Raw genomic sequence first — 21655 nt, forward strand, 5'->3', positions numbered from 1 at the left:
CGGGGTTGTGTGGTGATGTTGTGTGGTGATGTTGTGTGGTGATGTTGTGGTGATGTTGTGTGGTGATGTTGTGCGGGGTTGTGTGGTGATGTTGTGGTGATGTTGTGTGGTGATGTTGTGCGGGGTTGTGTGGTGATGTTGTGCGGGGTTGTGTGGTGATGTTGTGTAGGGCTGTGATGTTGTGTGATTTTGTGTGGGGTTGTGCAGGGTTGTGATATTGTGTGGGGTTGTGTGATATTGTGTGTGGTTGTGCAGGGTTGTGATTTGTGTGATATTGAGCAGTGAGATATTAGCTTGAGGGGACAAACATCATTGTAAATTGTTGAGGACTGAATGTTACAGTTGTGGCTGTCTTGCTAACGACACAGAGTAAGACCACCTCTTCACCTCCCCATAACCTCCCTATGTTGCTCTGGGGCAACAGTGTGACACTAGTCGTATTAGGAACACCGAGCAAACAGACAGACAGAAACTGAGTCACAAGTTTGTAGTGTTTAGCCTAGTGGAGCCTATTTGCTTAAAGTGATATCTCACACAGCTTACTTTTTTGTCAAGAATAAGGCTATTCCAAGTTGCAGGCAACAAATCGTATTCACTTGGACGACACAACCTTTTCCAGAACAGACATTGTGAGTGGGAGAGTGTTAGAAAGAGGCAGAGAGAGAAAGACGGAGAGGAAAAATGACCAAAAACTTGTCATTAAAAGAAATCCAAAATGACGTCCTTAGCCAGGATAAACATGGCTCACTCTCTGGGGCAGAATCTACAGTAACTGAAAAGGAAGGAGGAGGTAATGATGAATCTGAGAGGGGGCAGAGCAGAGCAGAGGCCTACATTTTGAGTTCTATCCTTTAATGAGATTGGGGAATGAACCTGGTAGTTAAGAAAAACCTCTCTCTCTCTTTCTCTTATATTAAGTAATGAGAAGAGTAATGCTGGAATGTTCTTTTCAATTTTTTTATTTAACCTTTATTTAACTAGGCAAGTCTGTTAAGAACAAATTCTTATTTACAATGACGGCCTAACCCGGCCAAAACCGGACGACGCTGGGCCGATTGTGCGACGCCCTATGGGACTCCCAATCACGGCCGGATGTGATTCAGCCTGGATTTGAACCAGGGACTGTAGTGACGCCGCAGTGCCTTAGACCGCTGCGCCACTCGGGAGCCCCATTCTATGGGTGTAGAAAGACTGTGTCTTCTGTCCGTCTGTTTCGGCATAGTAGTTGGATTGTCAGATTAAACCAATTATTACTCCAATTAACAATCAGCAATTGCTCAAATGGAACTAATAGCATAATAGCATTCTAATGTGATTCAAATCTGTTGCGGAATCACAAGATAAGGAGGGAACAGTTAGAATTGGCCTAGCTTCTGGGAACAGTTACGATCGGCCTAGCTTCTGGGAACAGTTACGATCGGCCTAGCTTCTGGGAACAGTTACGATCGGCCTAGCTTCTGGGAACAGTTACGATCGGCCTAGCTTCTGGGAACAGTTACGATTGGCCTAGCTTCTGGGAACAGTTACGATTGGCCTAGCTTCTGGGAACAGTTACGATTGGCCTAGCTTCTGGGAACAGTTACGATTGGCCTAGCTTCTGGGAACAGTTACGATTGGCCTAGCTTCTGCCACTTGGGTGTTCGGTCATGTTTTCGGTAGAACAGCTGCATTTTGAAAGATGTTGTGTGAAGCTCTGGATCTGCTGACAGCGCACACACATGCCTGCCATATAATCTCACGGGAGGTGCTTGTTTTATTGCACAACAGCCCATCTTTGGGCTAGGCTAGGGATTTATTGTGATGGGCCTGAAAAGAATACTGCTGTATCCGTGCCAGTCTCTCACAGGCTAATTATTGCCTGCCGACGGGCCCCGGCTCCCCCCGGTCCTTGCTTGTAAATGGCTGTATGTTCACAACAAGTGAATGTTCTATGGAGTGTTTCATTATGTCCCTGGCTGCCATTGGCCATGTATCTCCCTGATAGTCACGATCTGCAATCTCGTAGGCCACCTCAACTGTCTGTCTGTAGGTACAGTAATGATCTGGCCGTGGTCTGATCTACTTTTAAATGGTGTCCGTGTGGATTAAACATGCCGATGCTTTGAGTCGTAGGGAAATTACATTTCAAAAAGGAGTACTGACCACTAGCTTATCTGTGTACATGCAAGGACAGGAGACATATCCCCTTTAAAGCAGGGGCCAAAGGGTGCGTGCAAGTTCTCCTTTTTCTCCCCCTGAGGAGTGGTGCATTCAAGGTCTGTGGCTTAGAATTGGAACTAGGTCGTGGCCCAGATGAGTGAATTGTTCAACTGTACAGTAGAGAATGAATGAATGAATGAATGAGAGCCTGTAGTCAAGGTCATCTGGAGGAGGAGGGCCCAGTTGTTTTGACTGGTGCTCAGCTAGCTGCTACTGCAGCGGGTCATTTTTGTGAGCGCTAACTGAAACCAGACGTCGGCCTAGACGTTCAGGGGAAGAGAGGGAGCACTGGAAGCACATGCTGCTGAGAGAGAGAGAGACCGTGCACACACTTTGTGTTCAGTGTTTTGATGAATTAAGGGGCCATTTCCTTTGCTCTTTCAATCGACGTGCGTGTGCATGTCCACGGTATATGTGCGTTCCTATTGTGTGTGGAAGGAGCACACCGATTGCTCTCCCCTATGTTGCAGGAGCCTGATTTGAATGTGGTGGAATACCGCAGTCATCTGCATAACCCAGAGTAGTAATGGTTGGGCTTTATCATCACGAAGGGCAGCGGTACCATATCCATTAATCCCTGTTAAACTGAGCAGAAGACGACTTAAGGAGCCTTGGACGAAGTCGATAAGCTCTGAGGTAAAAAAAAAAAAAAAAAGTAGGCTTTTAAGAAAAGGTTTGAAGGATTTTGTATTAAATGAGTTTTTCCTCTCTCAAGTACAATGTATTAATAATTCTAACTGGTTCGTTCACTTTTCATCGCCACATGTATTTAGACCTTGTATATCCTCTTCTAGCTCAGACCACGAGCCAGGTGAAGTCCGGAGTGCTACAGAAACATAGTTCTGCAATGCCTGGAGAAGTTGAACGTCTCCAGAACCACATCAATATATGATCAATCATTTATGTAGTGTTGAGTTACGGCAACAACAAAAAAACTCTTCCAAAACGGACCTGTTTTAGTCATAAAAACGCAGCAGCAGCAGCTTTGACGGAGTTATTTTAATGACGTTGCTGTGGTACTGGGGTCAGAGTCGCACACAGTGTGGAGGAAGGGAGAGAGAGACAGAGGGTAAATTTACCCTGGCATTGAGGGTAAATAACATTGACTGTGCAAGGCTCTGTTTATTATAATAATAATAATAATAATAAAAGTGCTATTCATTAAAATCTCAAAGCATTTTAAAGCAACAAAAAAAGACAAGCAATTTAGAGAAAACATCATTCATGAGATGGAAGGTCATGAGAGGGTCAGGAAAGTTCCTGGCTTGAGCGGTCATCGGAGGAAAGTGGTCATAAGGGGGAGGAGCAAGCAAAGCTAGTCTGTGTCATCAAGGTGTCTCGCTGTCCCTCCCCTCTGTGTGACTCGGTTGAAGTTTGAGCTCAGCCACTGCAGTTCATGGACTCCGGAGTAGGTCTATGCTAGCTACTCCTTCACTATTACCAAAATGAAGCACCCGCTTGGGTGAAGCTACCGCAGTCACGTGGCACCAGAAAGCACACCACATTTCAATAATAATTCAAGAGTAGCGTTAGTCCTCCCTACGATCCTCATCACTCCACACCTCTGCTGTGTCATCTTGCTTTCGGTTCCTCCATCCTCAACCTCCGGACACTGTGCTTATGAGTGCTGTGCTTATGAGTGCTGTGCTTATGAGTTCTGCCTGCGTCCGTGTCGGAGAGGAGAGTTAGACTGAGGAAGGACAGTTACAGAGAGTATGAGGTACTACAGAGCCAATAATGCTCTGTGCGTCAGAAGTTGCGGGCCGCTCCTTCAGATCAAAGACTAACACTCCGGGGCATTCAAGGAAAGCGAAAAGTAGAGGATGGTGAGGAGGAGAGGAAAGAGATGGGGGGGGTGAGGATTTTTGGCCAAGCACCCACTGACTGTAGCTGTTTTTACATCCTTTCTTCTTTGTACTTGGAGCCCTGGCAGTAAAACTTGGATGATTTTTCACACAGGGTCAGCATGGACATGTTTGTTCTCTACTTCTTTGGGGGTTTTTTCCGTCTTGAAAAAAAACTTTTTTAAAGCTTCCAAAAGGGTGTTTCTTTTTTTTATTGACGAGCCTACATGGTTCTGACAGCCACTGGGACTCCCCTGTCTCTCCTCAACACTATGACCCCTGACCTCCATTCTATTTTTACCATACAATCCTCCTAACTGTTTCTCTCATCCCAACAGGCTGCACACACTGTGGTTTGTCAATGCTAATCTTCCAACAGCTGCCTGCAGAGATATGTTTGGGATTAAATGGCTGTTTTCTCAGAGCCACCGAGGTTTTCACATGTCCTCAAATGGCTCTGGTGAAATCTGAAATGTGGGACTCGTCAACATCATTGGGGTCTGATAGGCTCCTATGCACTCCATCTCTTACATAAATGAACATTTTGCAGGCTAATAGTGAAATGAAGTGATGCTTACCATTTAGGGCTGCGCAATTAATTGAAATTGCAATATTGACATGTGCAATATCCATATTGCATGAGGCTGCAATTGTTTTAAGTGCCATGAATGTAATATTCAAATGTAATAAGGGTCCCCTGGGAAACTCTGACCAAACACTTTGGTTCCTACCCTGTAACACTCTGACCAACACTTTGGTTCTTACCCTGTCACATAAACTTCTACTGTACCTGGCTTTGTTATTTTAGTTGTCATGCCAAACAACACCAATCATAGAATCAGAAAACTCATTTTATTTATATGATTACAACAGTTCATCCAAGTGTTTTGATCGAAATCACAATTTGATTATTTGCCCATATAGTGCAGCCCTGGTTAATGGCAGCCTGATGGTCCCAGATCTGTTTGTGCTGTCTTGCCAACTCACGTATGGTCATTGTAAAGCCAAACACACAAACAGATCTGGAACCAGGCTATAGTTAAGTGGGTCAAGCTGGAAGAAAACTTGGTGAGGTATGGCACGACAATGGGCCTCAGGATTTCATTACGGTATCTCTGTGCATTCAAATTGCCGAGGTTAAAATGCAATTGTGTTCGTTGTCCATAGCTTATTCCTTGCCCAGAACAAAACCCAACCGTCACCATGGGGCGCTCTGTTCACAACGTTGACATAAGCAAACTGCTCGCCCACACGCCATACACACTGTTTGCCATCTGCCTGGTACAGTTGAAACCAGGATTATTCAGTTAAGAACACACTTCTCCAGCTTGCCGGTGGCTATTGAAGGTGAGTTTTTGCCCACTGAAGTCGGTTACGACGCCAAACTGCAGTCAGGTCAAGTCCCTGGTGAGGACAACGAGCACGCAGATGAGCTTTCCTGAGATGGTTTCTGACAGTTTGTGCAGAAATTCTTTGGTTGTGCAAACCCACGGTTTAATCAGCTATCCAATTAACTGGTCTCAGACGATCAGGCAGGTGAAGAAGTCTGATGTGGAGGTCCTGGTGTGGCGTGGTTACATGTGTGAGGCCGGTTGGACATACTGCCAAATTCTCTAAACCAACGTTGTAGGCGGCTTATGGTAGAGAAATTAACATTCAATTCTCTGGTAACAGCTCTGGTGGATATTCCTGCAGTCAAGCATACCATTTTAGTGGCCTTTTATTGTCCCCACCACAAAATGCACTTGTGTAATGATAATGCTGTTTAAATAGCTTCTTAATATGCCATACCAGGCAGGTGGATGTATTATCTTGGCAATGGAGAAATGCTCACCAACAGGGATGGGAAATACGTTTTTTTGTGTCTATGGAACATTTCTGTGATCTTTTATTTCAGCTCATGAAACATGGGACACAACACTTGACACGTTGTTTATATATTTGTTCTGTTCTTTGTGTAAAATCATTTCTCCACAGTCACAGTGGCAATTTGAATGGCTTATGCTTGTTAAGCCTCACAGTGGAATAACAGTAAACTCCCTTTATGTCACTGGATTACCACCTTTTAAGGGGATACTGCTGCTTTCAACCTCAAGGTATAGCCGGATTAGCCCTCTTTTAGCAACTATAAGGCCACATGGTCATGAAAAACTGTTGGTCTTGGTTTTTTGGTCCCCGGTGTAAAGAAATCATAGGAGTGCTGTGACTCTGAGTGGGAGACAGAGATGGAGAGAATCCTCCTTCCCCTCCAGTACCCTAGAGCACGATATAAGACAGAGTCCAAGGTCAACTTATTTGGGTTTGGCAGCGGTTTTAACAGCACTGTACAATGATACAGCCATTCTGTTCCTCAAACGAGCTGGAACGCTGTCCATTCTATTGTGGTTGAGGGAAATGGCATCGGCTGGGTTGTAAAATCAACACAAGGCACAGTGAGATTGATCACAGAGGAGCTGGCGGCTGGCTGGCATGCAAACAAATGTCCTCAGCTTTAGAATTGATTTGCCTCTTGGCAGCAATGCTTTTCATTCCCACCAAAGGATCTTTGTCATTAAGGAAGCAGGCAAGTGAACATTCCCCAACACTTACTGAGATCAAACTGTGTTTCTTTCTGTGTCAAGCAAAGCTATTAATGCACTTAGTATCCTTCTGTTTCTTTTGAGATAATAGATGTAGAAATATGTCTAATCATCTCGGGCTCTTTTCAGTTCTGTGCCTCTTCGATATTACGATAGAGGTCTAATGAAAGTGTGTATGCTTGAGTTTTAGACCACAGTTGTGCCAACATGGGATAGGCCTGGCCCTATAGCAGCCAATGTGTGTCAGCCAGCCTCTTCTGGTCTGTCTTCTGATACTAGCGGGCTGCATTTAGGCAGCCCAAGCCCAATTTTTTTTTCCTGATTGGCCATTTCACCAATCAGATCTGATGTGTAAAGATATGTGATTGGTCAAAAGACCAATTAGTGGAAAAAAATATCCAAATTGGGCTGCCTGTGTAAACAGTGCCGTGGTGTCAGTTTGCACTGTGCTCTCTTGGCCCAGGGTCAACCATGTGACTCCGGTCTGCTGTGGACCAGCTGCTGGGAAAGACTTGACCCTGGAGGGAAGGGCTTCATTGGAGGAGGGGAGGAGACGACCCTGGGGAGACAGGAAGTGACTGGCAGGAACACAAGGGGACCTCTGCACCCAGGAAGTCAGACATGACCTCGTGACCCCAGGTCCAAAGAGCACCATGGGAGCTGTCATAACACAAACAGCCTCTACAGACTAGTGCTAACCAGGCAGGTGCTGACAGATAGACAGGGACACTAAAAAGCAACAAAAACAGTCGTCAGTCTGCGAGTGGCGCAGTGGTCTAAGGCACTGCATCTCAGTGCTAAAGGCGTCACTACAGGCCCTGGTTCGATTCCAGGCTGTATCACAACCGGCCATGATTGGGAGTCCCATAGGGCGACGCACAATTGGCCCAGCGTCGCCTGGATTAGGGTTTGGCCGGGGTAGGCCGTCATTGTCAATAAGAATTTGTTCTTAACTGACTTGCCTAGTTAAATAAAAATAGTCTTGAACCAGCCTAGTGTTGAGATATGTTGGCTGTGTCTGATGAAACAGCCTCGACAAACTAATATTACAAAACACCACAATGTAGCCCCTAAAGGAAAATTATGAATAAAAAAAACAACAATTAGAATCAGACAATGCATCTGTTGATTTGCAGTCTTTGGCCTTCCTCTTATTCAAGGACAGGCTTTAAAAATTCAAAGCGAATCGGCGAGAACCGAGAACAACAGATAAGACCTTCCTATTACAGCTGGTAGTGAGATCCATATCTTTAATAGACTACAACTGAGAAAGGCAAATGGGAGTGCTCAGAGACATTTATGGGTTATAAAAGCCAAACCGAACCTCACTTCAATTAAGAAATTGCTCCGCAGGGAGGGAGAGAGAGGGAAAAAAGATGGAAGGATAGAACCTGTAGTGCTGTAGTACAAAAGTTGACCTTTAAAAAAAGCCATTCAACATGGTACTGTGGTCTGAGTGGAACTGAATGCTTTTGGATTATCACATTACTTATTCCTCATTCTTTAAAACAGGCTGGTCTCCGGGTCTCAACTGCATGGGGAAATGTAGTGATTCTGAGTCTGAACCCAGCCGCTCATCTGTCTTTCTTAGGGAAGTGCAGTTTGGGAGCAGTGTTCATGGTGCAGCAGTGAGTATAGGGACAGCTCCCAGTTCAGTCACTGTAAGCCAGCACTGAAATAGCCTACACTTAAATTTGTATTCGCATGAATGTCAAATAAAACAACCATTTTTAAATCTGTAGCATGATATCAATCTATAAGAGCCTGTAGACTTTCAACCACGTGAGAACGATAGAGAATGCATTTTACCGTCCAATTGGACCTGGTCTAATGCTTCACTGAGTCTCTCAGTGCTGGAGTAGTCTCTGGCTCAGAGAGCAGCAGACCCATCTGCACAAAGTAATGAACCACTCAACACCTCCATCGGTGCCTGGATCTATGTATATGTGGGTCCATGTTCGTGTCCAAGACTAGCCTTATGTTGCCGTAATAAAAATGGAAGCCGCCTTTCGGGCTACTGCCGTGTTCAGCTCTGGCTCTGCATGTCTCATCCTTCTGGTCTGTGTAGTGTCTAGCTGTAGGCCCAGTGTTTGAACAGGTGTTCAGACAGAGGCACAGCAACAGACTCCAGTCCTCCAGGACCACATTCCAGTTTTTCTTTTTCTTTTTACTCCCAGGCAAAGTGTAAATGTAGCACTCATTCAAAGGCAATAAGGAAAGGTAGCAGACTCCGTGGCCCTCGGACAGGATTTGTTCATCTCTGTGTTGGGAGAGGCCCAGAGAAGCTTAGCTGGCTTCTAGGCTATCTGCAGGGGTTGATGGGTGGCTCAATAGCGGCTGTTTCAAATAGGTTAAAAATGAGTATGGGGAGTAGTGGTGTGCTTGAAGCCTCCAGGATATCATTTTTTTTAAAGACTGAACTTCAACTCTGGTGTCCCATCAGACATGGTTGCTGTAGGATACCTAGTAGAGATCAGAGGATGACAGAGTAGTTAATGTAGCAGTGGAGAGAGTGGACCTCAGGGACTACCTGTCTCCAGTCACACACACCAGGGCTTCACATTTGACCGGTGGCATTTTAATTTAACGGACATTTGAGAAATGTACCGGACCCATATGCATTGGGTGCGTAATCGGATTAGGGCTTCCACCCACTGTGCACAGAATGACAGAAATCACATTTTAGATCATTGTAATTCATATTAACAGGACATGCAAGTCTATATGATTCAACAATGTGCGGTCATTCTAGCCAAATTCTGATGCACACTTTCAAGATGTTAGAATAACTGTCCACATGTACTTTTCCTCAGCCAACAAGACGAGTAACGAACAGCAAAATCACTTACCTACGTCAACCTACTATCCCCCATCGTAGACAAGTTGACCTGTTCTATTGGTCAGCTAGTTGAGAAAGAAATGACCAATTCCAAACAGACTCTGGGACAGTTGTGGGATGATAGATTCCAAATTCGTACAAGCAGTAGAAAAACCTATAAAAAAGCTATGCGTTTAATGCAACAGATTAGAACGTTGAGTTGAAAATGTTGATACACTAGCATTTCTTCACATTGTAAGCGCAGCAATGTGCACAAGGCAGTAAGTAGGCTACTCGCGAATGTTCGTTCCACAATGCAATTAGCAGGAAAACACCGTACATGCAAGCGGTTTCAAGTAACCGAAATTAAAATATCCGTTTAGAAATGTAGAAAGAGGGGAGATCTAATATGCAGCAACTAGCATGTGTTGCTAATATGACTAGGATTGTGCATTTGGCTACTGGAAAATGAAAAAGTTTATATAAAATAATTGCCTCCACGGATATGGTCTGATCTTTGCCTAGGCTAATTTAAAGCAAGTCTAATATGTAGGAAAACGTTCAGGTTTTAAATATGCACACTGCCTCCAGCTCATTGCAAAGTGGTATGTGACGCGCTGAGGAAGTCTGCATTCCGTTGCCTATGCATTTACTGTTTGACATGCTGTAGCAGCAGCTTTGACAGATGTTCCGTTCAGACTGTATGCTGTAAATGATACATAACGATTATACTGTACACTTGCACCAATTTAATACCACTAAATTATGCAAATTAACCTGTAGACCCGAGAATCATGACCAGTCAAATGTATTTACATTGAGTAGAATTAGGGTTGTGCCACGCTTGTATAAAGGATTTTGGAGACAGGCGCAGGAAAACACAATAGGGGTTTTTAATACACCCCAAACAAACACGTATACAAAAACACTGGGCTGTACCCAAACAAAAGAGTGAGGGTAAACCTTGTTGACCGACACGGGACGATACCCGAAATACACAATATATATAGCACGCAATTTAACAGCTGCACCAACGCATAGGTACTCACACCACCAACGGACATGGGAACTATAACCGACAGAGGGAACATATATAACATACTAACCAGGGGAAATGGGAACCAGGTGTGTGTGTAATCAGACAAGACAGTCCGGGGTTGATGATAATGAATCCCGTTCAGTGAAGCCTAGAAAGCCAGTGAACAGAATGAGCATCAGTACCGGGGATCCGTGACAGGTTGCACATTTTGGGGAATATTCAGAGGTGGAAACTTTCCATGGGAATTAACGGGAATATATGGGAATTAATGGAAATATATGCAAATTAATATTAATACCATTTAAATGTAGATTTTTTTTGCATTGGATATATTTACCATATCATATGGAGACAGAAACATAAACCTTTAGAGGTTTAGACATAATTGCAAATAATTAAATCCTTCCAATATAAATAAATAAATACATGTAGTTACAAATGGAACTTTAATTAAATGAGTTGACTCTTCCACATGGGATGATTTCACTGAACAACAAAAGAAAGGGAATTTGGAATGATCCCCAATGATCCATCGCATCTCCCTAAAACGTTTTCAACATACATCTGTAAAATGATAGTCTAGAAACTAAAGCTTTGGTTGTCTTTCTCTCAGGCTTCCATGTCTTCTCCCTGGACCTCCTCAATGTCCACCTCTTGAACATCAGACTCTAAGGCCTCATCTTCACTGTTACTTTCCAACCTTGTTGAGGATGGCTCATTGTCAGGCTCAAAAAGCCTCACATTTGCCCGGATGTCAACCAATCTTTCAACCCTTGTATTGGTCAGCCAGTTCCGTGCTTTGGTGTGTGTTCCCAAACAAGGACCAGTTGCACTCTGAGGCGGCTGATGTTGGTGGGATTTGGAGGATGATGGAGGCAACAGGGGAAAGAGCCTCAGATCCACAAAGTCCCTTCCACCAGGTGGTTGATGCGATATGATGCCATATTGCATCTGCATCCCAAAGCCCTTGCTTGGAAGTGTACTTCGCCAGACTACCAAGAACCTTGACCTCATCCAGGCCAAGGTGGCGAGACATGGTGGTGATGACACCATAGGCCTTGTTGATCTCTGCACCAGACAGGATGCTCTTGTCAGCATACTTGGGGTCAAACATGTACACTGAGGCGTGTATGGGCTTCAGGCAGAAGTCTTTAACGCTTTTTGATGTATTTCAGAACTGCCGTTTCCTCTGCTTGGAGCAACTGTGAAGTGGGCAGGGCAGTACGGATTTCTTCTCTTACATCTGTAAGCAGAGTCTGAACATCAGACAGGATGGCATTGTCTCCCTCAATCCATGCAATGGCTGCTGTTATAGGTTTCAGGCTGCTTACCACTCTCTCCCAAAATACATCATCCAGGAGGATCCTCTTGATGGGGCTGTCCATATCAGCAGACTGTGATATGGCCATTGCTTGGAGAGACTCCCTCCCCTGCAGGAGACTGTCAAACATGATGACAACACCCTCCCAACGGGTGTTGCTGGGCAGCTTCAATGTGGTGCTCTCATTCTTCTCACTTTGCTTGGTGAGGTAGATTGCTGCTATAACTTGATGACTTCACATACCTAACCATTTCCTTAGCTCTCTTGTAGAGTGTATCCATTGTTTTCAGTGCCATGATGTCCTTGAGGAGCAGATTCAATGCATGCGCAGCACAGCCAATGGGTGTGATGTGAGGGTAGGACTCTTCCACTTTAGCCCAAGCAGCCTTCATGTTCGCAGCATTGTCTGTCACCAGTGCAAATACCTTCTGTGGTCCAAGGTCATTGACTGCCTTCAGCTCATCTGCAATGTAGAGACTGGCGTGTCTGTTGTTCCTTGTGTCTGTTCTCTTGTAGAATACTGGTTGAGGGGTGGAGATGATGTAGTTAGTTATTCCTTGCTCATGAACATTCACCCATCAGAGATGATGGCCACCCATCAGAGATGATTGCAATACAGTCTGCTTTCTCTATGATTTGCTTGACCTTCACTTGAACTATGTTGAACTCTGCCTCCACCAAATGAGTAGATAAAGCATGTCTGGTTGGAGGGGTGTATGCTGGGCAAAGAACATTCAGAAATCTCTTCCAATACACATTGCCTGTGAGCATCAGAGGTGAACCAGTTGCATACACAGCTCGAACAAGACATTAATCAGCATTTCTCTGACTATGTTCCTCCATTGAGTCGAAAAATTGATTCCAGGAGGACCATGAGCTGTTGCTATCGATAAGGTGTCGATAAGGTGTAAGTTCATCATTTTCCCCTTGAATAAAAGTAGAGGGACTTTTGTCAGAGGTTGTGAGCGCTGAGGGAACTTTATGCACTTGGCCAGATGATTCTGCATCTTTGTTGCATTCTTCACATATAATTTGGCACAGTATTTGTAAATGTACACAGCTTTTCCTTCTACATCAGCTGCAGTGAAATGTCTCCATACATCAGATAGTGCCCGTGGCATTTTCCTGTAAAGATTAGAAAAAAAGAGTAAAAAAAAACAAAATACAATTCCATGTACAGATAAATAGTTAAGCAGTTAGATTAAACAACTCCTTTGTAAGATACATGTTTTAAAATGAAACATGTATGGAAACATGTTGTGAATTAACACTCCTCAACTAGCAGGCTCAAGCAAGCTAAAACCCACATGGTAGCAAAAATGAACTAGCAGAAATTGTTAACAAGTTAGAAATGATTTAAACACACTTTGCTGTAGGCTACTATTTACTAGTTAACAAAAAAACATGTATGTCATATAAAATATATTCAGCCCACCCAGTATTATAATCAAAACTTAGCAGAAAGCATATAGTCCTTGGCTCAGACAGTGTAGTAGTGTGGGCTCAATAGCATCTCATTAGTGTGCAAGATCTTGAGAATCAGCTGTACACGTGATGGAAGAGTGCACTGCACATGTGATGGAAGAATGTACTGTGCATGCTGGGGGTTGCAATTCCATTGAATTGGGGATAGTTTAAACAAAATATGTCACAAGACCTAGAATTGCCTTATGTGTATCCCACAAAAAAGGTTCACTGTTATAAGCTAACTTTTTTTTAAAAAGGAAAGAATTTAAACAAAATTCCCCAAATTCCTGGGCTTAAATTCCCATTCGGGAAATTTCCCGGAAATTTCCCGGAAAGTTTCCGACCCTTTGCAACCCTAACTAGTATTTCCATCAATCAATAGGCTAAAAAACATTATTTTACAATGGGATTTTTTCTTCTTCTCCCGGACAATTGGCCGGCGCCAATTTTGTTTATTCAGCTTTTGTATTTTTTTTTTATCGCCCAAAAGCCAGCTATTACCGGCTAACGGAAACCCTGACACACACACACACTCACACACACACACACACACACACACACACACACACACACACACACACACACACACACACACACACACACACACACACACACACACACACACACACACATACATACACACACACAAACAAAATGAGTCTATTAGTTCCACACTTCTCACATGCCCTCCCCTTGGCATGGCATGACATGGTACCCTGGCAGTGGTCCCTGCTGTCAGGGCTGGTTAGGCCTAGGTGAGCTGAGACACGCCACCCAGCTAGCAGGGGGTCGAAGGGGGAGCGGAGAGCACAGCAGGCACTGGGAACCGTGCTTAGCCTCTGTGTCGCTCCATCCACATACTCTCCCTCTTGCGTGCTCTGCCTGCTCCTATAGCCCCCAACCCAGTCGGTACTGGAAGCTCTGCACTGCCTGCTCCTATAGCCCCCAACCCAGTCGGTACTGGAAGCTCTGCTCTGCCTGCTCCTATAGCCCCCAACCCAGTCGGTACTGGAAGCTCTGCTCTGCCTGCTCCTATAGCCCCTAACCCAGTCGGTACTGGAAGCTCTGCACTGCCTGCTCCTATAGCCTCTAACCCAGTCGGTACTGGAAGTTCTGCACTGCCTGCTCCTATAGCCTCTAACCCAGTCCGTACTGGAAGCTCTGCACTGCCTGCTCCTATAGCCTCTAACCCAGTCCGTACTGGAAGCTCTGCACAGCCTGCTCCTATAGCCTCTAACCCAGTCCGTACTGGAAGTTCTGCACTGCCTGCTCCTATAGACTCTAACCCAGTCGGTACTGGAAGCTCTGCACTGCCTGCTCCTATAGCCTCTAACCCAGTCCGTACTGGAAGTTCTGCACTGCAGCCCCGTCTGGGTCCACAGGTTTCCCGTTTCCCATTGTCTTTATAGCACTCTGCTGCTCTCATACTGAGTCACACAGTAGCATGATGACGAACCTCTCTTCCAGTCTCTCTCCTGGTCTTCACATTGATCATCATTGGTCCTCCTTTCTCTAATGAAAGACATCACTCTTTCTTTCTCCCTCGGTCTTTCTGCCCCCTCTCTCTCCCTTTGTATTACTCGACCCATCCTTCTCTCTGACCTTCCCCCCCATCTTTCTCTTAGTCTTCCCCTCTCCTCCCCTTCTCTCCTGGTTCTCAGACGAATGAAAAGGATCCTCAAATTGGATTACAGAGCTGGGTGAGACGGAGATGAAGGAATTGGCTGAGTTGGGCCTGGTTAAACCCGTTAGGAATCTCTCTCTACCCACTACAGGCAGCTTCGACCCTGCTGCACATTTATGCAATTACACTGAAAACTGGTCCACGTCCTCCCCAGCCTCCTGGTCCTATCCCCTCTAGGGTAATCCCTGCTCTCCTGACCTCCATAAGCACTCTCTGCTATTGGTTAATACATGCTTTGTGCCCTAATGATCTATTAAAGACTTCAAAGTTATTATTAAGTAATACTTGCTTAACCTTCCTCTCAGTTCAGTATTATATTTGTGGAAATGCACAATATACACAAGACGCATAATAAGAAATTGTGATTTTTGTAGACGTGTATGTGTGTGTGTGTGTGTGTGTGTGATCTTGACCTTCTGTCTCAGTTCTCTTCTTCTGAGATGCCAGAGCAGGTCACGATCTTCCAAACCCGCCTGAATAAGCCTCGGACAGCTTGTCTCCATCTTCTGAGAAGAAAACGCAATATAAATGGAAGATCGTGACCTGCTCTGGCATCTCAGAAGAAGAGAACTGAGACAGAAGGTCAAGATCACACACACACACACACACACACACACACACACACACACACACACACACACACACACACACACACACACACACACACACACACACACACACACACACGTCTACAAAAATCACAATTTCTTATTATGCGTCTTGTGTATATTGTGCATTTCCACAAATATAATACTGCAATAAAATGCAAATGAATTACTTAAAAATCATAGAATGTGATTTTCTGGATTTTTGTTTTAGATTCCGTCTCTCACAGTTGAAGTGTACCTATGATAAAAATTACAGACCTCTACATGCTTTGTAAGTAGGAAAACCTGCAAAATCGGCAGTGTATCAAATACTTGTTCTCCCCACTGTAGTTATTTCTCCATGTTGTCAGATTCCTATACTCTACCATAACTGTTTTGACAATGATTAAGGTGTGGGCAATGTTCTATTTACAGTTACAATGATCTGTTGCCTTTTTATGAAATATTACATCTCTTGAAGAACTTACCACGGCACTATGCTGGCGTTCCACTGCACACCGAGCTGAACAGGGTGTGAGCAGACAGAGCAGAGCGGTGATGGAACAAGACAACCTAGCTGAGTTTGTACGTCTCAGGTCAAAACATGGATAGCCATTGCGAAGGAAAGTCTGAACACAAAAATTATAATTTTGAAAAGATTGTCATTTCCATGTTTGCTTCAGAGAGGAAAAACGGCCGTTATGAATGTTACGGCCTCCGTTAGGGATGTTACGCCCTCCGTTATGGATGCTACGCCCTCCGCTAGGGATGTTACGCCCTCCGTTAGGGATGTTACGCCCTCCGTTAGGGATGTTACGCCCTCCGTTATGGATGTTACGGCCTCCGTTATGGATGTTACGCCCTCCGTTATGGATGTTACGCCCTCCGTTAGGGATGTTACGCCCTCCGTTAGGGATGTTACGCCCTCCGTTAGGGATGCTACGCCCTCCGTTAGGGGATGTTACGCCCTCCGTTAGGGATGTTACGCCCTCCGTTAGGGGATGTTACGCCCTCCGTTAGGGGATGTTACGCCCTCCGTTAGGGGATGTTACGCCCTCCGTTAGGGATGTTACGCCCTCCGTTAGGGATGTTACGCCCTCCGTTAGGGATGTTACGCCCTCCGTTATGGATGTTACGGCCTCCGTTAGGGGATGTTACGCCCTCCGTTAGGGGATGTTACGCCCTCCGTTAGGGGATGTTACGCCCTCCGTTAGGGGATGTTACGCCCTCCGTTAGGGGATGTTACGCCCTCCGTTAGGGGATGTTACGCCCTCCGTTAGGGGATGTTACGCCCTCTGTTATGGTTGTCATAAATAGACATTCAAATCTTAAAGATTTCTTGGATCAAAATCTATCATAAAGCATATGACATTTTGAAGTTCAAAATGTCAGCAGAAGGCATAGTACCTCAGGATTGTATAATTACAGGCAGTCTGAATATAGTGTACAAGGCCAGGCACCACAACCTAATACATTATCTTTTTCTTTCTCAATATAATTTGTATCCAACATTTACTCAAGTGTTTCCTTTATTTTGGAAGTTCCCTGTACATATGCCTATACTGCCAATCCACTTTTCTGGACACTGAATAAAGTCTATATTTTGGGGGGCTTTCAGTTGAAAAGATACTCCAGGCCTTTTCACAGATTGTTGATCTTTTTGTCTAAAAACAGTACTGCCATGTATGAGAAATGCATTTCAGCATATATTTGGCAAGAGAATCTTAGCTAGAACACATACATTTTCAAGATATCAAAAATGTTCAAGATATTAACAATTTCAAGATATCAACAATTGCTTCAGGAAAAGTCTAAAGAATACTTCTCAGAACCAGCACACTAAATCTGGTGAATGCACAATCATCTGAAGCCAAGATATTATATCAATAGTGATGGGGGAAAATTGATCCAGTTACATATCGAGAATATTTTTGACGATATACTGTATCGTTTTCACTATTGCAATATTGTTTTTGCGCTAGTTGACTGTACCTGAACCAAAATGTCAATGTATTTCCTTCATAGCTTGTTCTCTATCTTCTTTTTGAAATAGAGAGCCAATTTTGTTTTCAGCACTTTTTTTATTTACATCAAAACTAGTTTTCTCATGGCTGTCTCTTGTCCGTCTGCAGCAGACATATGGTAAGCAATATGTTTGGACCGTGGAATCGCAATAAAATCACAGTATCGACTCGCAATACATGTAGAATTGTGAGATTCGCAAAACATATCATATGGGCACCTAAGTATCGTGACAATATCATATATTTACAAGACAGTAGAACACAACTCAAGACACTTACATTTGTTCTGTATTGCTTCATGAACACCTCATATTCATAACTAACACCGGGGGACAGCTGTGAGTGGAAAAACCAAGCTCTGTGAGCGCTTTCTAAAAGCCATGAAATATGAATGCCTAAAAACATTTTTTAAGGCTCCTACTCTGTAATGGTGAAAATGTATGCAATTTCCTAGTTAAACTGGTCAAAAAAATGAACTGCAACATATAGACTTTAAGGATAATCATGACCATGGTTTAATTTGGAAATGCCTAACTTTATTTGTACCCGCTTACGGTAGGTTGACCTTCCCACGGAATTACCCCTATATGCACAAAGCATGGGATAAACCCGAAAATGTTATTTAAAGAATAGGAGCTTAGGGTAGAAGTCTAGTTGAGTAACTAAAACTGTATAATCAATAAAGATGGTTTAATATGTTGACAGGCAACGAAGGATTTATGGTGCGTTGAGGTAAATGTGTTTTATGGCTTTGCAATTTGCATATCTGTTTTCAGCATTAGGCCCAAAATCAACTTCTGCTTGAAAATAATGTCTTCAACATATTTGTGCCTTTTTTTTAACCCTGCCAGTTGATGACAGTAGGCTTGACAGCCTTTATCAGGCTCTTCCTGCCCTACGGTCATGGATGAGAGAGGAAAGAATTCCAGCAGGGTGACATCATCACTCTCAGACAATAGTGGCTTTCTCTTGCTGGGTCACTGAGGTTCTTTACTGTAGCCTTATTGAGTCATATCAAACTCAATGGGCTGTAGAAATAACAGGGAATCCGTTAAGAGACATCCCTCGCAGCCCTACGTACTTGTTTCCTGGACCCTTAGACTAAAGAACACTTTCAATCGAGGTGAGCATGCTTTTTTATTCAAAGAGTTTGATCTGGGTCTGGAAAACTGGCCCCCCTGAGTTGAAAAGAAAGACTGTATGAACTGTGAATAAGGCGGTCTCAGTCAGGCGGAGAAGTGGCCAGTGGTTAGTGTGACAGCTCTGAAGTGTGTGCATTATCATTTTTGCTTGACGCCTGGGACCCCCCAGCCCTCCCTCCCTGACTTGTCAAGGCCGTCCCGCTGAAGGGTGATGGGTGAGAGGGCTGGGGACTCCGGTGCTGGCTGGCTCACAGCCTCATCCCAGTGGAGGGCGTCAGGACGATGGGGGAGCGCACCTCTTGACTGGCCCTGGAAGGAAAAACGGCCTGTCACTGCAATATCTCTCTGACACACACAGTCTGGCTGGGGACACCATCCAGTAAGAGATCACTCCATCTTGTCTCTCTCTCTCTCTTTCTCTGGCTTTCTCTCTTTCTCATTCTATCTCTGTCTTCTTTTCTACTCCCCCTCTCATCTCTTTTACCCCCCCCCCATGTCCCTAATGTCTCTATCTTGATATCTCACTCTCGTTTATTTTTTTCTCCCATCCTTCCCTCCATCTTTCTCTCTCCCATCCCTCCCTCCATCTCTCTCTCTCTCCCCTCCCTCCATCTCTCCATGAATAGACACCAGTCTTTGTGTTGTTTACCCTCAGTGTGCAGCAGCACAAGATATCTCGTGGATCGGTTTGATATATTCCTTATTAGGACTGCAGGTGCTGGCTGCCTTAACTCTCTCTCTCTCTAAGCCGTGCGTGTGTATAGACGCATTTAACATAGAACAGTGCTCTGCTCAGTGTGTCGCTGAATAATTCAGTAGATTTGAGAATAATAAGAAAAGCTGGTAAAAGGGAGAGGCTCTTGTGTGGTTTGGTAGTAAAGCGTGAACTCTCTACAAGTAGGGAAGGAGAGGGTTCCTTTGATTACTTACCTCGAGTCCTGAGTGTCTCACACACACACACACGGTAGTTCTCAGCCTACCTGGATTACAGGGCAGAGAGGCTCTGTTCTGCCAGATGTCTTACAACAACAGCTGTGTGACAGACACGCGAGTGCCAAGTCCAGGCCTGCACCCTGTCAGTCTGAGACCCACACAGACCATAGTGGTGGATGGCACCATCCCTCTGAGATTGGCTTCAGAGTGTTTGTGCGTGTGTGTGAGAAACATGTTTTCTCTCGTGTTTTTCGGGGGTTGCACTGAAACGGCTCACCTCGTCGTTTTATTAATGTGTGTGTATCACTGGTGTTCGTCTGTGTGTGCATTGTCGCGTGTTTAAATGCCTTGTTAACTAGGGCAGGGACGATTCCTCAGGATCGTGGCAAGGAAACAGAACACGAAGCGGATTTAACTTCTTTAGGAAAACGGAGCTAATGTTGTAAACAAACGTTATGTCGTCATCCAGAGTCACATTTATTTATTTTCCAACCTACAGCACACAATATTTTAAATACAGCAGGTTTTTAAAGGACCAAAGAGTTTATTTTGTGTTTTTCATTTTTTGCCATGTAAATATTGCGATAAAGGGCATCGTCACAGCCCTACTGTTAACCCCACCCTGACCTAACAGTATGTCTCCCTGTGTCTCTCTCTGTTCCAGAGGGGCTCCATGAACAATGACGGAGGAGGTGATAGTTATAGCCAAGTGGGACTACTCGGCTCAGCAGGAACAGGAACTTGACATCCGGAAAAACGAGCGGCTGTGGCTCCTGGATGACAGTAAGACCTGGTGGAGGGTGAGGAATGCCTCCAACCGGACCGGCTACGTACCCTCTAACTATGTGGAGAGGAAAAACAGCTTAAAGAAGGCCTCGCTGGTGAAAAACATCAAAGACACACTCGGTGAGTTGGGTTAAGTGTGTAGGTGGGTGGACGAGGGTGTGCGTAAGATAGGGTATCTCTGCTATTTTCTAGGGGTGCACTGAGGCGGTGCGACACACACTATCTCTAAGTAGTGTGTGTGTGTGTGTGTGTGTGTGTGTGTGTGTGTGTGTGTGTGTGTGTGTGTGTGTGTGTGTGTGTGTGTGTGTGTGTGTGTGTGTGTGTGTGTGTGTGTGTGTGTGTGTGTGCGCGTGTTTTCTTCTCTCTGCTGTTTTCTAGGGGTGCCTCCACAGAGGCGTCTCACCTCCGTGTGTTTCATGCGGATGAAGCACTGTTAAAATGCTTGACTACTTCACACACTTACACTCTCCAGTTAGAAATGTTTTCTCAAGGCTGGTGATATGTAAACAGTATGTTTAATACAGAAGAGTTTTGTTTTGTGAGGCGTCCCTTAAGCTATTCATTATCAGGCAAGGGAAAGCTGGTGTGATCGATCAGGAGAAATGCCGGTATTGAAGCAGCTTTTTTCCCAGGTCAGAGGAGGTAAGAACTAATTTAATATGAAGTGCAAGGATCAAAGATTTTCTTGGCTGGACAACGGCTGGGATTAGCGAATATCCTGTAATTTTCACTGTGGATTGATCGGGTAGAACTCTCACCCTTATTAGGCTAATGAATGAATCTCTGTTGGTACTAAGATGTTCGTACTCACAGAGAATTGGAGATCATTTCCAATGGAGCGAAAGGGCAAGGTGATGCAATTTTTTATTTTTTATTTAAATTGTCGACACTCAAGAGTGATACTGGGCAATAGGAACTGAAGTTGTGATGAGACGGAACCTTGCCGTTCAATGTTATCAGTGAAGAATAGGCGCATGCATCAGAAATGCACAAGATAGATGAGACTTCGAATTGAAAGAATAGGATAACTAGCCAAGAGGATTTCTCCCAGTGCTTTGCCTAGTTGTCAGAGGTCTTGACAGACAATGCAATTAACAATCTGCTGCTTGTCTGATCCCAGCGCCGGGTCTCTGATCAGCCATGCATCCTATGCTGAGAGCCGAGAGAATTAGAATGAGAGAGAGGGGGGGGGAAAGAAAGAGAGAGCGAGACAGGGAGTATGTTGGTAGTAA

General features: G+C 44.5%; 1 protein-coding gene across 2 annotated transcripts in view; it reads left to right on the plus strand.

Annotated features, from left to right (window-relative positions):
- LOC120051295 (cytoplasmic protein NCK2-like) overlaps positions 1–21655 on the plus strand; it is a 54807-nt gene that overhangs the window by 19323 nt on the left and 13829 nt on the right. For both annotated transcript variants that reach the window (XM_038998100.1, XM_038998101.1), the window contains exon 2: positions 20302–20543. In XM_038998100.1, the coding sequence (XP_038854028.1) occupies positions 20318–20543 (226 nt within the window). In that variant the 5' untranslated portion in view covers positions 20302–20317. The remainder of the gene's footprint in view (positions 1–20301; positions 20544–21655) is intronic.

Source organism: Salvelinus namaycush, chromosome 7, assembly GCF_016432855.1.
Source record: "Salvelinus namaycush isolate Seneca chromosome 7, SaNama_1.0, whole genome shotgun sequence".
Lineage (NCBI taxonomy): Eukaryota > Metazoa > Chordata > Actinopteri > Salmoniformes > Salmonidae > Salvelinus > Salvelinus namaycush.